Genomic DNA, 17685 nt, shown 5'->3' on the forward strand with positions numbered 1-17685 from the left:
ATCAAAAAAGCAGATTGCATTATTATTAGTTTCATTGCTTGCTATGCTGCACCTGACAATAGTAATTAGACTGTGAAGATAATTTTCATAAAACTATTTGAGGTATTTCTCAAAATAATATGTTACATATGTAGCAAGCTATTCTTTTCAGTGAATGGAATTTCAATCTACAGTATGTCTGTTTGAAAGTAAACTAAATTTAAAGGTGTTCTGTTGGTTAGGTAATATGACGGTTGTTACCACTGGAAGAGACATCACCGGCCAGCTTGTTTGGAAAATGATTACAATCATTTTTCCTTAGAAAGTACAACAAATATAACATTATTTAATTTGGTTTTGGTATTAGATTATTAGTATTATAATTTATCTGTTTAAAAGATAAAAATCTGTTTAAAAGATAACCGACCTCCCATTTATTGGAGAGGTCAGTAATAATTTTAATCCTCAATTTGAGCGTTCTTAGAAGATGCAGAAATTAAAATGTTGGCATGTGAACTGTGTAATGAGGTTGCTGGCATTAATGAAGTATACGTTTTGATTTGTGATTTATAGTTGTGTTAATTGTGGTTTCTGGGCAACATGGACTTATGAAGTTAAAATTTCAGAATCAAGTTCCAGAGCCTAAGATTCAGCCTGAGGGAGATGCAGTGTTGGACAAGACCTCTTTCTGAGAGAGTGTAAGCTGAGGACTTGGGTGGATATATGACATCTTGAGGCAGTATATTTCTAAGTGTGTAATAGGATAGCTTTATTACTCGACCAATGAGAAGAATAGTCTTTACGGTCATTGTCCATTATTGATTGTAGGACATCCATGCACGTTTCTACGTTATATCAGTGACTCCTCATCAAGTATTTTCTAGTGGCTGGAAGGTACTTTTAGATTACAAGACTGTGATAGCTACCATATAATTGCATACGTTGGTATTGCACTTGTAGTCATAAGCTTTGTGTGTCGATATTGCTTGAAGGCAGTTGAGGTTAATTTACTATGATCTTGTTTTTGATTTCTTTTGTATTGCAGCATCTTCTTTTCCAATCCCTGGGGTTGAACTTGGCATTGGCTGATCCCCCTGAGAATGACAAGCTACATATCCTTAATGTGGCATGGAAAGTTATTACCAGACTGAAGAATCCCCAGGTGAGTGGTCTGTTCAGGGTGTCCTTTAGAGAAAGGAAACCCATTTCTGAACCAAAGACATGCGAGCCTCTTATTACATGTAGTTACGAACGAAATATTAATGAATTGGATCAGCGTAAATAGGTGGTATATTTTGTAAAGGTAGTCTATAATTATTAGAAAATAGGTTTTATTGAAATAACAGAAGCTCATTTGAGAAGTCCTAAAAGATGTGCTGCACTAATTACAGTGCAAGAAGCATAACAGTTGGTGCTGCCTGTGCTTATCACGATGGCTTCTGATGTAATCAGCACTAACCACACTATTGATTGTATGCACACAGCGAAGTGGGATTCAAAATCAATACTATCTAGTATTTCTCGAGCTTCTTCACACCTCATAAAAGAAAGATGGTAGGAGTTATGCAGAGAGTTAATTTGTCAGAACGCAGCGACAGATCGCTCATTTTGGTGGGAAAAGGTTGACTCATTTTATTTTAGTGCTACACCTGAACTCTTGGACACGGTGGAAAAGGTGGCAAAAGGCCATCATTACAGAAGGTCAGATGGCAATGGGAACAAATAGAGTAAGAGCTAGTTGCATTAATTCCTCCTGAGAATGATGAGAAGATGATGCTTCTTACAATGTGTGATTGAGGTACCTAGCATAGATGCATTTAAGGGGACATTCTAAACATGAGGATGAAATGGATAAAGGTTTGATCGATGCATTTAAGTGATTATAAACTTGGGCATGATGCCTTTTGAGTTGAATGGCCTCTTCTACTTTAAATATTCTTAGTAATTTCTGACTGTAAAATATTCAGACCATCTTACTGTCTATTGGTTGTAACTTTGACTTCTGATATTTTGCTTAAAATTTAAATAGTTATGTAGCTTATTTTAATAAAATAGACAATACGTGTGGTGCACATTTAAGTCTAAATAACAAGCTGAAATCTTAATACTGTGAATTCTCTTCATGGTGTTCAAAATTAAAATAGTCTTTGTAAGCTTGAATGAACCTCCCAATACTAGAAAAAGCACCTTTGGAAGTACTGGAACTTTCTTTTAAGTTTTGAAATTAATATTATTTTTGTTTTTTTTTAGGATTATATTAATTGTGCTGAGGTTTGGATAGATTACATATGCAAGCACTTCACAGTAAGTAGGATTTCAGGTATTAGGCAATTGATGTTTTCAAGCCAATATTTTATCTGAAATAATACTAACACAAAGATCTCTAATTTGACAGAGACATGAAGTCAATACTGTGTTAACAGATGTCATTAAACATTTAACTCCAGACCGAGCCTTTGAAGATGCATATCCACAGGTAAAGAGGAAAGAAATTTGAAAAATGCCAGCAAAAGAACAGATCAGTTTTTATTTAATTTATAAAATACTGTTTTATTATGTTATCATATAATTTTTTCATCCTTATGTCATAACACTTGTTTGTAAAAATACAGGGCGAAATCACATTTGAGGTATGATAAAACTCTACTGAACCTAGGTGAACTTTTTATGGAAATCTAGGCCACATCCAGTGACTTTTATTCAAAGTTGCAGTCCATTTTGAAGACTTTTATTCTAGTGCTGTCTACAAAGCATATTTCACCAGGAAGCCTGCAACATTGTGCAAAGCTGAACTGTAAAATGCATTCAATGGCCACTTTATTAGGCATATTTGTACACCTGCTTGTTAATGAGAATAAATCAGCCAATCATGTGACAGCAACTCAATGTATAAAAACATGCAGACAGCTCAAGAGATTGAGTTGTTGTTCTGACCAAACATCAGACTGGGGAAGATATGTGATTAAAGTGACTTTGACTGCAGAATGATTGTTGGTGCCAGGTGGGGTGGTTTGAGTTTCTCAGTTGCGCACAACTATCTCTAGAGTTTACGAATAATAGTGCAAAAAAATAATAATTCTGTGAGCTGCCATTCTGCGGGCTCTTGTTAATGATAGAAGTCAGAGGAGAATGGCCAGATTGATTCAAGCTGACATGAAGGCAACAGTGACTCAAATAACCATGTGTTAATATAGTGGTGTGCAGAAGAGCAACTCTGAATGTATAACATCTTGAATCTTGAATCGGCTACAGAAGCAGAAGGCCACAAACATACACTCAGTGGCCACTTTATTAGGTACAGGAAGTATATGAATATAAGACATAAATAGTTCAGGTAATCTTATTCTGTAAGATTTCTCTTTCCTCTTTTGCAAACCATGTGAGCTGGAATCAATTCTATTTCTCTCCGAAATATCATCCTAATCAGTTAATTTTTTGCGCTGGGGACCAAACCTGGGAACCGCTAAAGATCAAACTGATACCACCTGAAGTGTTGGTGACTCAGACATTCAGTTAGTAAGTTCTGGTAACAGTGGAAAAAAAATACCATTCCAACTAAAATGTGGTATTACAATAATGATTTTGCTATTTATAATGAAGGCCATTTATGTTTGAATGTGCTCGTAGATTGAAAAGCATTATTTGCTGTAAATTTCACTTTATAAATTCCTACACCCACATTTGCAGTAGAAATGACCAATGTAAAATATATTTGCAGCCTTCGAGCACTGTTAGCACTTATGAAATGATGTGCAAATTTACAACTGCTTAAGATAAATGAAAAAGCAAGTTAAATGGAAGTTGCTGAAAACGCTCGGCAGGTCGGGCAGCATCAATGTTTCTCTTTTCAGGGATGCTGCTTGACCTGTTGAGTGCTTCCAGCATTTTAAATTTTTGTTTTTAAATTTCCAGGTTTGTTAAAAAAAATTAATGTATAATTTGTTATGAGTATACTTTATAAGAGTTCAGATGTCCATAGTGCCCTGTTTCGGTATTTGATAATACCAAATCAGACGTGTGCTATAATTCAAAAACATGTGTGAGCCTCTCCTTATGAACATAAGAGATTGATGACATCTTAGTAATAGCTTTCAAGCTATTTTCTGGTTTCCTGCACTTCCACAATATGTTGTAAGATTTTAATATTTGCATTCCAGATTCTAACTCTGCAACAAAAATTGTTTTATTCCCACCTGATCAGTCTGAAAATTCCCACGTGGTTTTCTTAAAAACTGTGCTGTGGTCCCAACAGTCTGTTTTATGTACCCACTACAAAGGCTTAGTTCATACTGTCTTCCCTCATTTTCACTCTCTAATGTTTCAGTTCACCCAGTTCAGTCTGTGAATTTTTAAACAACTAGTATCTGGGCTCAATATCACCGAAATATGTAATGAGAAAAGACTAAACTTTTAAAAACATTTTGTAGTATATCTGGTATGATTTTTCCTTGTATGTCTGCTGTGGCTGACATTTTTCTTTTATCTTTCAGCTTCAATCAATTATAACAAAAATACTAGATCAATTCCATGATTTTGCAGTCTTATTTTCAATGGTAAGTGAATGGAAATCTTGCAATTTGCTTTCTGTCTCAATGTTAGTCTTCGTACAGGAACAATAACCATGTTTATTTCTAAAGTGTACGTTATTAAAAACTATCGATCAAATGCTCTAAGCTGAAATGCTTTGTTAACACTAGCTTGGTATCCTATTTTGGGCTCCTAGTGTATTCTAATTGTATGTTTCCTGTCAAAGAGTTAGTTGAGCAATGGGTACCCAATGCTTCTGCACTCTTTGCACACTGATCATAAATCCATATCGAGCACTTTTCTTGTTAATAACATGTGAAAGTGATTCTGCTTGAAAATGTGGGTTGCTTGATACTCTTGACACAACCGAGACTCAGAGTTGTTATATAGATGAGTAGAAGGCAGGTTTATCATTCAGCATTATCCAAGCATCACCAGCCATGCTTGGTTCCATACTTCAAATTTAATCCTGTCTCTTAACGAATAAATCACAACCCTCTGGACCTGCTTCTCTACTTCTGTTTTTGGCATATCCTTAGATTTTAGATTAGCCTGTTTGAAAAAGGTTTTGCTTTGTATTGATCCTGATAAGGTAATTCCATCACATGACCTGCCCAATCAAGAATCTATCAACCTCTGCCTTAAATATACATAAAGACGTGGCCTCCACAGCTGCCTGTGACAAAGAATTCCACAGATGCACCACTCTCTGGCTAAAGAAATTCTTCTCATCTCCGTTCGAAAAGGACGTCCCTCTATTCTAAGTCTTAGACTCTATCACCTTAGGAAAGGTTCTTTTCACATCCACTCTGTCAAGGCCTTTCACCATCTGATAGGTTTCAATGAGGTCATTTTTTTTCTGAAATCTAGTGAATACAGGCCCAGAGCAATCAAACGCTCTTCATATGACAAGCCATTCAATCCTGGAATCATTTTTCTGAACCTCCTTTGAACCCTCTCCAGTTTTGGCACATCATTTCTAAGGGGCCCAGACCTGCTCACAATACTCCAAATGAGACCTCACTGGTGCTTTATAATATTTCAGTGTGACATCCTTGCTTTTATATTCTAGTCCTCTTGAAATTAATGCTAACATTGCATTTGCCTTCCTCACCACAGACCCAATCTGCAAATTACCCTTTAGGGAATCCTGCACAAGGACTCCAAAGCCCCTTTGCACCTCAGTTTTTTGTATTTTCTCTCGACTTAGAAATAGTCAGCCCTTTCACTTCTTCTACCAAAGACATTGACCATACACTTCACAACTCTATATTCTGTCATATTTTTGCCCATTCTCCTAAGTCCTTCTGTATCCTATCTACTTCCTCAAAATGACTTGCCCCTCCATCTATCTTCATATTGTCTGCAAACTTTGCAACAAAGCCATCAATTCCATCATCCTAATCATTGACATATAATGTAAAAAGAATCGGCCCCAACACAGACCCCTGTGGAACACCACTAGTCTATTCCTACTCTTTGCCTCCTGCCAATCAGACACTGCTTTATCCATGCTGGAATACTTACTGTAACACCATAGGCTCGTAGCTTGTAAGCAACCTCATGTGTGGCACCTTGTCAGAGGTGTTCTGAAAATCCAAGTGCACAACATCAACAGATTCTCCTTTGTCAATCTTGCTTGTTGTTTCTTCAATTCCAACAGATTTGTCAGGCAAGATTTTCCCTTGAGGAAACCATGCGGGCTACTGCTTATTTTATCAAGTGCTTCCACGTACTCTGTGACCTCATCCTTAATACTTGACTCTAACATATTTCCAACCACTGAGGTCAGACTAACTGGCCTATAGTTTCCTTTCTTCTGCCTCTTTCGCTTCTTGAAGAGTGGAGTGACATTTGCAATTTTCCAGTTTTGCAGAACCATTCCAGAATCTAGTTATTCTAGAAAGATCATTATTAATGCCTCCAGAATGTCTTCAGCCACATCTTTAAGTACCCTGAGGTATATAGCACCTGGTCCAGGTGATGTAGCTACCTGCAGACCTTTCAGTTTCCCAAGAAACTTCTCTCTAGTTATGGTAACTTCACACACTTCATGACCATACTGCTAGTGTCTCTCACAGAGAAGACTGATGTAAAATACTTATTCAGTATTTCTGCCTTTTCCTTGCCCCCCCCCCCCCCCCATTACTACCTCTCCAACATTGTTTATCAGTGTTCTGATATCCACTCTCACGTCTTTTACACTTTATGTTTCTGAAGAAACTTTTGGTATCCTCTGTAATATTATTGGCTAGCTTACTTTCATATTCCATCTTTACTTAATGACTTTTTTAAGTGCCTTCTGTTGTAATCTGTGGATTTCTTTGCCACATGCAGCTGTGAAGGCCTAGTCTTTATGTATATTTAAGGCAGAGGTTGACAGATAGAGTGGTCAGGGCATGAAGGGATATGGGGAGAAGGCAGGAGATTAGGGCTGAGATGAAAATTGGATCAGCCATGATGAAATGGTGGAGCAGACTCGATAGGCCGAATGACCTAATCCTGCTCCTATATATTATGGTCTTATTAATCAGAAAATGGAAGATGTTATTTTCTATAACAACCCTAAGTTTTCTTTATGGAAGTGTATATGTATATTTTGATAAAATAAGGACAACAGAAAGATTGATCTCCCATTTAAGAAGGTGCTTAAATATTATATTATACTATTACTTTGTCACAATTTTTTAAATAACAAATTTCTTTATTTTTTATGCAAGAACTCTAAGTTGATATCCTTCATCATGGAAGCTCTTCTTAGATGGGAGTTTGGCCAGGATGGTCCAGATCTAAAACTACTTAAGTTTTGTAACTTCAGTGCTAGATTTATGTTGGCTGGTGTTGACTGATTTTGAGTACTGCAGCCAATCTCATATTTGAACTAAAACTGAACTTGAAAACAAATTGGGAATACTCTCTGAAATTTCAAAGTTCAGAGTAAATTTTATCCAAGTGTGTATGTTACCGTATATTACCGTGAGATTAATTCTCTGGCAAGCATTTAGAAGCAGGTGAAAGGAAATACTGTGGAATTTTACAAAAAAAATACATAAACAAAGACCGACAGGCAGCTAATGTGCAAAAAAAGACATTGTGTAAACAAAAATAATACTGAGAGCATGAGTTACAAAGAGTTCTTGAAAAGTAATCTGTAAGTTGTATAATTATTTCAGTGTAGTGGTGATTGAAGTTATCCATGTTGGTTCAGATCTAAATCAGAAGTTTGTCCTGATTTTATAATTTGTATGTCATTGGTGTGGTTCAGTGGGCTTCATCAATGTTACAGGACTGGGGAAGATTGAAGTATTAAAATCATTCAATTCAGTTCATTAATAGCTTAGTTATAAGTCAAAGTTGTACAGCATAGAAGCCAGCTGTTCAGTCCATCACATCTATGCTGACCATCTTGCACGTCTTTATTAGTCCCACACCTGCATTAGGTCAGTAACCCTCTATGCCTTGCTCATTCAAATGCTTCTTAAATATTGCTGATATTCCTGCCTCCCTCCACCACCTCTGTGAGCCCATTCTTGAAAACAGTTACTCTGTATGGGGGGGGGGGGGGGGGGGGGGGAAAGTTACCCTTCAGATGCTCTTTAAGCTTCCCTCTCATTTTGAATGCAAGAATTGATTAAAAATTCAGAACTACCAGTATTAGTAGTTTGTAAAATGTAAAAAAAAAGGCTTTATAAATTGCTTTTGCAAATTCATTTTTTAATTTGTAATATTTATGATATCAAGCTGGGTTGCTCTTAATATACAAGTGTGTTCACTTTTTAAATTTGACAGAATTATTTGATTATTTGAGTTTTTTTTATATTGTTTACAAATTAATTCTAATCATTGTTTACATGCCATATTCAATGGTAGCATTGATGATTCAATTCCAGTGTTCTTTTCAGCTATTTTTAATATTCAGGTGCTGTAATAGTACAATTGGTTTTATAATTATTCAGCTTTATCTAATTTCTTCACAGTGCAAGTCTATGCAAATGTTTCCTCTGACCTTGGGTTATCTTCGTTGTGTATTTGCATTAACCACTAGATCATAGAGCAAAGCTTCACGGAACTCTTCTCACCTTCAGCACTCATCGGTGGCATTTTGCACCAGTGCCCTATGCCTGCCACCTGTACAAATGTGCATTTCCAAAGGTGTCAATTTTTGAACCAGGACCAATTTAAATCAGCGATCCGAAGGGTTAGTTTGAGACTTGACACAAGGTGAACGTGCCGCAGGATTTTTAATGACCTTGTATACATGGAGGCAGAGAGAGAATGGACTGAAGAAGGTCAGCTGAGAATGGAAAGGAAACATTAAGTTCAGCTCTAACAAAATTGTGGATGACATTTTTAGCTGCACTTGAACTGCTATAGACGTAGTGTGTGCCTTTCAGACATGGAATTTTTATTTGGTCGAGGGATTAATTTGGTCTTGACGTTGGCAGTTTTGGGTGGTTACTGGCATTTTTAAGGCATTACTCAAACAACATACATTCAATCATATACTTGAAGGGAGACGCCAAGATTTAAAGGTATAATCAAATGGAGAACAGAATTATAATCTTGCACTTGTATTGACAGTACAATTTAACGAAATGAAAACTTTGCAGTTAGCAGTTAGAGTCTTTAAGTGTTGCTTGCAGATCCATTATAATGATATTTTTATTTTAAATACATTTCATTAAGACTGTGTCAGATGTGTTTGTTTATTTGCTCTTGAACCCTATCCATTGTGAGATATAACCCAGCGAGTTTTTTTTGGATTTTTTTTAATGCATTGTTCAAAATATAAAAACAATTTCCAGAATGACTTTTGAAGTTTGCTATAACTTATTGCCGGAAACTCTTTGTCCAGCAGCTGGGTTGTACAAAATTTTCTTGAAGTGGTTCTGTGCGATGTGCAGCACAACAGCATCAAATTATTCAAAAGTTTATGCAACTTTCCTGTATATAAGACTTAACATAAAAGATCCAGAATCTCAAGTACAAATTAGATTCAGGCAAAATCAAATTCCCTCAGTTTTTTAAAGCTGATGTAATCAACTGTCGTTTTGGATTTTAGTTCTGTCCACAAAAATAATGCTGACCATGAACTGAAAGAACAAATATGGCATTATAATTAATTCCTATATTTCAGGGACTCTTCAAAATAAGTTAATGTAAGTGCACAGGCTAGAATGGACTGGCTCTGAAAGTAGTAAAATTTTAAAAGAAAATTATTTATTTAATAGCGATAAATGCAAGGTTGCTTTAACTTTCTAGTTGTATCACTGATTTTTAAAATCTGCTTAGTTGATGAGGCATTTAATTTCTTATGTACTGAATTAATTTTAAAGTATTAATAAAATTACATCAGGTTTTAACTTAACTATGTTTAGAAGGGAAAGGTGAAAAACACACAAGTTTTATGCTGCCCATTTCTGATAGTGGGGGATGAATTTGCGATCTGATATTTCTGATTAAAAAGAAAAATATATAAATTTGTAGGTTCCTGCTGGAACCTGCAAAAAACACTGGGGAAATTTGCCTTGGTTGTAGCTTTGAATGTTGAAATACCCTTCTGCATCATCAGGAGTATCATGAGGATAATTAAGGAAAAACTTGACAGGCTGCAAAACAACACCCGTCAGACTTTGATGGAACTGTCAAATTCCCAAACCTTTTACAAAACAAGTATAAATGTTTATCAGAGATTCAAGGACATGTAAAACATAAAAATAAAAATTTGGAAGAACTTGTAGATAAGCATTAAAATCTAAATCACCTTAAAATGCTTTTTTATAATTTTCAATTTTCAAAACATGATGAATAAAATATCTTAATGATTAAAAGGTTTGTTTGGTAACTAATAACCTTTCTAGTAGGATTTTTAAATGACCAAACCTTTTATCTGAAGGCCCCACAATCATCCTTTCCATTCAAATCAAAGTGAAAATTCTCCTTGTACCTCCTTGGACCAGGTGTTGAATCCTCTAGTCAGATTGTACTGCAAGTGGGGGCATTTGGTCAAAGTTCCCTCTCCTAGATGAATTTCCAGTGTTAAGCTCAGCCCATTTCCAAGTGATGGGTTTGTGACGAAATTTCGTGTTTATATGCACAGTCATCCCAAGATTGCTCTGCTCTGTTGCATAACTGTAGCATTAGGCTTGCATGATTTTCTTATCATCTTTCAAATTCCAGGCCTTTAGGTTCATGACTGTGTTAATGAATTTAAAGTGAGATTTGAACTACAGTTTTATTTGAGAACTAATGCAGGTTCATGCTGGTCAGAAGTGCCATTTCTATCCAGGATGGAAATTTTATTCTAAGAAATTGAACTCAGTGCATTCAGTGTGCTTGCATTTGAACTGACTATCATGAATATGTTTTTTCATTTTCCTGCATGATAGAAAACTTCAAAATGGGACATTAGACAAGAATTATTAGGTCAGTTAAATATAGGCAGATAGGTTTTTTTTGTGCCCTACTAAAATATATTCAGTATTGTGTGGATTTGGGAACTTATCGAATCTGCAAAATAATGAATTGCATGTGCTTGATTACTTTGCCAAACTGAGGGTTGAAGTTAACACAGCAATAAGAATGTCATTTGAAGTAAGTCCTTCTTTGCGCAATCCAACATGCACAATTCCAGTTGTGGTTTCCCGATAGCAATCAAGTTGAGAATGCTGGGTGATGTATTTTTGATCTTGCCTGTTACAAGTCATGTTGGACCTGAGACCATTTAAACCATAAGACATAGGAGCGGAATTAGGCCATTGGGCCCATCGAGTCTGCTGTGCCATTTGATCATGAGGATCCATTCTCATCTCAACACCATTCACATGCCTTCTTCCTGTAACCTTTCATGCCCTGACTTATGTAGAATCTATCATCTCTGCCTTAAATACACACAATGACCTGGCATCCATAGCTCCCTGTGGCAATGAATGCTACAGCTTCACCACACACTGTTTAAAATAATTTCCTAGACTCCCCCATTATAGAAAACATCCTCTCCACATCCAACACACACAAAATGCTGGTGGAACGCAGCAGGCCAGGCAGCATCTATAAAGAGAAGCACTTTTGTCGTTTTGGGCTGATACCCTTCGTCAGGGCACACCAACTCCACATCCACTCTTTCTAGGCCTGTCAGGATTTGATAGACTTCAGTGAGATTCCCCCCTCACTTTTCTAAATTGCAGCAAGTACAGCCTCCTGAGAAATCAAACACTCATCATATGATAAGCCTTTCATTACCGGAATGATTTTTGTGAACCTCCTTGAACCCTCTCCAATGTCAGCACATCTTTTCTTAGATAAGAGGTGCAAAACTGCTAACAATGCTACAAGTGAAGCCTCACCAGTGCCTTATAAAGCCTCAGCATTACATCCTTGCTTTTATATTCTAGTACTCTTAAAATGAATGTTAACATTGCATTTGCCTTCCTCACCACAGACTTGACCTGCAAATTAATCTTTAGGGAATCCTGCACGAGGACTCCCAAGTCCCGTGGCACTGCAGATTTTTAGGAAATAATCTATGCTTTTATTCCTTCTACCAAAATGTACAACCATACACTTCCTGACACTGTATTCTATCTGTCACTTCTTTGCCCATTCTCCTAATCTGTCTAAGCCATTCTGCAGCCTACCTGTTTCCTCAACACTACCTGTCCACCCACCTATCTACGTATCATCAGCAAACTTGGCCTCAAATCCATCAATTCCATCTTCATACAATGTAAAGAGAAACAGTCCCAACACTGACCCCTGCAGAACACTACTAGTCACTCACAATCAGAAAAGGGTCCCTTTATGCCTACTCTTTGCCTCTGGACAATCAGTGAATGCTCTATTCATGCTACTGTCTTTCCTGAAATACTACAAACTCTTAACTTGTTAAGCAGCCTCATGTGTAGCACTTTGTCAAAGGCGTTATGAAAATCCAAGTACACAACATCCACTGATTCTCCATTGTCTATCCTGCTTATTATTTCCTCAAATAATTCCATTAGATTTGTCAGGCAAGATTTTCCCCTTAAGCAAACCATGCTGACTTTGGCCTATTTTATCATGTGCCTTCCAGTATCCTGAAACCTCATCCTAAACAATTGACTCCACATTTTCCCACCCTGAGGTCACACTAACTGGTCTATAATTCCCTTTCTTTTGCCTGTCTCCCTTCATGAAGAGTTCAGTGACATTTACAATTTTGCGTTCCTCCAGAACTATGCCAGAATCAGTTGAATCTTGAAAGATTATTAGTAATGCCTCCACAAACTCTTCAGGTCCCTCTTTCAAAACACTGGGTTGTAGACCATCTGGTCCAGGTAACTTATTTACCATCATGCCTTTCAGCTTCCCAAGCACCTTCTTCCTAGTAAGAGCAACTGCTCTCACTTCTGCCTCCTGACACTCTCATATGTCTGGCATGCTGCTAGCGTCTTCCAAAATGAAGACTGATGCAAAATACTTCAGTTTGCCCACCATTTCCTTGTCCCTCATCATCACTTCTCCAGCATTATTTTCCAGTGGTTTGATAACTACTCTCACTTCTCTTTTACTCTTTATCTACCTGAAAAAAACTTTTGGTATCCTCTTTTATATTATTGGCTAGCTTACCTTCGCATTTCATCTTTTCCCTCCTTATGGCATTTTAGTTGCTTTCTGTTGATTTTTAACAGCTTCCCATTCCTCTAACTTCCCACTAATTTTTACTCTATTATATCCCGTCTTTTGCTTTTATGTTGATTTCACTTGTCAGTCACAGTCATGTCATCATGCCTTTAGAATACAACTTTTTTGGGATGCATCTATCCTGCACCTTCCAAATTGTTCACAGAAATCCCAGCCATTACAGCTGTTCCGTCATCCATGCTAGTGTCCCGTTCCAATCAGCTCTGGCCAGCTCCTCTTTTGTGCCTCTGTAATTCCCTTTACTCCACTGTAATACTGATAGATTTGTCTTTTGCTTCTCCCTCTCAAATTGCAGGGTCAATTCTATCATATCATATGATCATTGACTGCTAAGGTTCCTTTACCTGAAGTTCTCTAACCAAATCTCTGATTCCTTACACAACACTTAATACGGAATAGTTGATTCCCTAGAATCACAAGCTGATCCAAAAAGCCATCTTGTAAACATTTTACAAATTCTCTCTCTCGGGATCTAAAATCAGCACCAACCTGATTTTCCTAATCAACCTGCATATTAAAACCCCCCCTTGATTATTGTAACATTCTCCCTTTAACATGTATTTCCTGTCTTCTATTGTAATTTGTAGCCTAGATCCTATTGGAGTATAAAAGTATAAATTTTGCTGTGTAACCAAAACTATGTAGTCAGTTTTGAAACTTGCTATTTGCTATGCATGTACCCAATTTAGTAGGAGAATGAAATCTTAAGAATGTAAAAGACAATGGTGTGTTAATGGGAGGTAGCTAAGGGATGTAGATTAGAACATGATTAACAATGGGTAGAAACAATAGTGGCGGATGTACGTGTGATACGCAACTATAGACTGATTGCATATGCTAATGCAACTGGACCAGGGGATTGCTATAAAAAATGCTGTGTCCAAAGGAGGATCAAGGGGGGGGGGGGGGGGGGAATCAGCGACTAGTTCAATGACTGTCTCAGCTTTGATTTGCAAATTAAAGTTTAACCCTTCTTGAGGAATCTTCTCCGTCTCCTGGTCATTTGTGGGGCACGAGAAACCACGACAATCCTGGCTAGTGTTTGGAGGCGTGTATATAGCTCCTATCAGGTTCTTCTTACCTTTGCAGTTTTTTCATTTGTAAGGTCTCTGACTGAATCTGAAATATTCATTTATCTCTAAAGCTGAGATTCTGTCAGTCTTCAGGGATAAACTAATCATCTTGAAGTGCGTATATAATATGGATTTAATTTTGTTGGGATAAATTGTATGATGTGTGTGTGGACACTATAATATATGTTCTTTGCTAAACATAAGCTTTCCTCCCTTCTTGCCAAGCTTGGTCAACTTCACCTGCGGTCAATTAATGGCTCTATACTGTACCTGGTGCTTATGGATATAAGTTAGTGGTTTCCAGGACTTCCAACGTTGTTGATAGATTGTTTTTCTGTGATAGGCTAATATACTTCTGTACTTGGAGTATGTGCAATCTGCAGTGTTATAAAATGTCTGTTTAAAATAAAAATGTAATTCATTTGCAGCTAGTTTTTTAATTGTACATTGAACAATTTTGACAAAGAAATGGCACTTAAGGTACAGTGTTGCACTTTATATTCAGTGTATTATATAGAACTCATGGCTGATTTCCATGCGCTCCATTCTCAGGATAAATTCCTACCTTTTCTCGATATGTTCCAAAGAGAGAATGTCAGAGTGGAGGTATGCAAATCCATTATGGAAGTCTTTATTAGGTAAGCATTAGCTTACTAGAAATATCAGTATTAAAATTGTAAAATGTATTATCTCAATGTGTTTTATCATAGACCCCCTACCTCCCCTCTAATCTGCATTTTCCATAAAGTTGCCAAAGTTTAGGATAAAAACAATAATATCCCACATGTATTTAAGAAAGAAATTTGAGTAGTACAAGTATTAAAGAACAAGATGCTTTCACTTACTTTCTGCTGCCCAGTGTCATTGGTAAAACAATTTAGAAGGATGTCAAATGTGTTGCAGTGCCAGCAGAGCTCACCATTACTGATGCACTGTTCTTTTAAATAAACTTTTCATATTCTCAATTGCTTGTTGAATTTATAATTTAATGTTTGCAAGTCTTGCTGTGGTGATATTTAGGACCAGTAGTCCATTACCCCCTGGAGTTTAGGTCCTCCGTCTCTGTCTGTCCTTGGCCATGTTCTGTATTATGCCCCAGGTTTGGTTGTCATTTCCTGGTTTGTACATTTCAAAAAATGATTTGGTTTTGGTTTTGGTCTTGGCAGTATTCAGGGCTACCTTCATCGTGCCAGTAGCTTCCTCTTGGTTTTCCCTGCTGTCAGTCATGCAGATCCCAGGTGGATATCAGGAATACCATTGCACACAGATAATGGGATTCTTCATTGCTGTTTCCGTAATAATTTTCTTTTGACAAGCCAGGTTTGGAGCCCTGAGCTGAACTCCCAAACCTGGAGGACCAGTGGACCAGTTTTAGTCTGGCCTCGACCCTTTGACCTGTTTGGCATGGGTGACCCTGTCAAGAGTCAAAGCACAAGGCCATGACTCCAGTCAACATAGCTCTCCAGGTCATTGAGACACTCGTGCCTCCAAATCCTATGACAAGCTTGTGGTCCTTTCGGAGGATATCCTTCAATATTGTCACATGAATATAATTCATTTATCTGAATGATGGCAATTTAAATCTATCATCAGTGGCTGCTGGATGAAACATTCCAGATTTTCACTGCTCTGTGGGTAATAAGGTTTTCAATTTCACATAGAACCATAGAACATTACATTACAGGCTTTTTGGCCTTTCTTGGCTGTGCCGAACCATTTTTCTGCCCAGACCCACTGACCTGCACTTGGGCCATATCCCTCCATACACCTCTCATCCATGTACCTGTCCAAGTTTTTCTTAAATGTTAAAAGTGAGCCCGCATTTACCACTTCATCTGACAGCTCATTCCACACTCCCACCACTCTCTGTGTGAAGAATCACCCCCCCCCATGTTCCCTTTAAACTTTTCCCCCTTCACCCTTAACCCATGTCCTCTGGTTTTTTTCTCCCCTAGCCTCAGTGGAAAAAGCCTGCTTGCATTCACTCTATCTATACCCATCATAATTTTATATACCTCTATCAAATCACCCCTCATTCTTCTATGCTCCAGGGAATAAAGTCCTAACCTATTCAACCTTTCTCTGTAACTCATTTTCTCAAGTCCCGGGAATATCCGTGTAAACCTTCTCTGCACTCTTTCAACCTTATTAATATCCTTCCTGTAATTCAGTGACCAAAACTGCACACAATACTCCAAATCTGGCCTTACCAATGCCTTATAGAACCTCACCATAATATTCCAACGCTTATACTCAATATTTTGATTTATAAGGTTCAATGTACCAAAGCTATCTTTACAACCCTATCTCTGTGACGCCACTTTTAGGGAATTTTGTATCTGTATTCCCAGATCCCACTGTTCTACTGCACTCCTCAGTGTCCTACCATTTACCTTGTATGTTCTACCTTGGTTTGTCCTTCCAAAGTGCAATACATCACACTTGTCTCTATTAAACTCCATTTGCCATTTTTCAGCCCATTTTTCCAGCTGGTCCAGATCCCTCTGCAAGCTTTGAAAACCTTCCTCACTGTCCACTACACCTCCAGTCTTTGTATCATCAGCAAATTTGCTGATCCAATTTACCACATTATCATCCAGATCATTGATATAGATGACAAATAACAATGGACTCAGCACTGATCCCTGTGGCACACCACTAGTCACAGGCCTCCACTTAGAGAAGCAATCCTCCACTACCACTCTCTGACTTCTCCCATTGAGCCAATGTCTAATCCAATTTACTACCTCACCATGCATATCTAGCGACTGAATCTTCCTAACTAACCTCCCACGCGGGACCTTGTCAAAGGCCTTACTGAAGTCCATGTAGACTACATCCACTGCCTTCCCTTCATTCACTTTCCTGGTAACCTACTCAAAAAACGAATAGATTTGTTAAACATGACCTACCACACACAAAGCCATGTTGACTCTCCCTAATAAGTCCCTGTCTATCCAAATATTTGTAGATCCTACCTCTTAGTACTCCTTCCAATAATTTACCTACTACCGACGTCAAACTTACAAGGCTATAATTTCTCGGATTACTTTTAGAGCCTTTTTTAAACAACGGAACAACATGAGCTATCCTCCAATCCTCCGGCACCTCACCTGTAGATACCAGCATTTTAAATATTTCTGCCAGGGCCCCTGCAATTTCAACACTAGTCTCCTTCAAGGTCCGAGGGAATACCCTGTCAAGTCCTGGGGATTTATCTACTCTGATATGCCTCAAGATTGCAAGTACCTTCTCCTCTTCAATCTGTATAGGTTCTATGACCTCACTACTTGTTTGCCTTATTTCCATTGACCCCATGCCAGTTTCCTTAGTAAATACTGTGCGGATGCAAAAAACCCATTTAAGATCTCCCCTATTTTTTTTTGGTTCCATACATAGCCGACCACTCTGATCTTCAAGAGGA

At 37.6% G+C, this 17685-nt stretch overlaps 1 protein-coding gene across 1 annotated transcript in view; it reads left to right on the forward strand.

Annotated features, from left to right (window-relative positions):
- vps35l (VPS35 endosomal protein sorting factor like) overlaps positions 1-17685 on the forward strand; it is a 113066-nt gene that overhangs the window by 44026 nt on the left and 51355 nt on the right. The window contains exons 17-21 of the mRNA XM_073060560.1: positions 1025-1141; positions 2230-2283; positions 2375-2455; positions 4470-4532; positions 14814-14899. Of these exons, the coding sequence (XP_072916661.1) occupies positions 1025-1141; positions 2230-2283; positions 2375-2455; positions 4470-4532; positions 14814-14899 (401 nt within the window). The remainder of the gene's footprint in view (positions 1-1024; positions 1142-2229; positions 2284-2374; positions 2456-4469; positions 4533-14813; positions 14900-17685) is intronic.

This window comes from Hemitrygon akajei, chromosome 11 (assembly GCF_048418815.1).
Source record: "Hemitrygon akajei chromosome 11, sHemAka1.3, whole genome shotgun sequence".
In the NCBI taxonomy this organism is placed as follows: Eukaryota; Metazoa; Chordata; class Chondrichthyes; order Myliobatiformes; family Dasyatidae; genus Hemitrygon; species Hemitrygon akajei.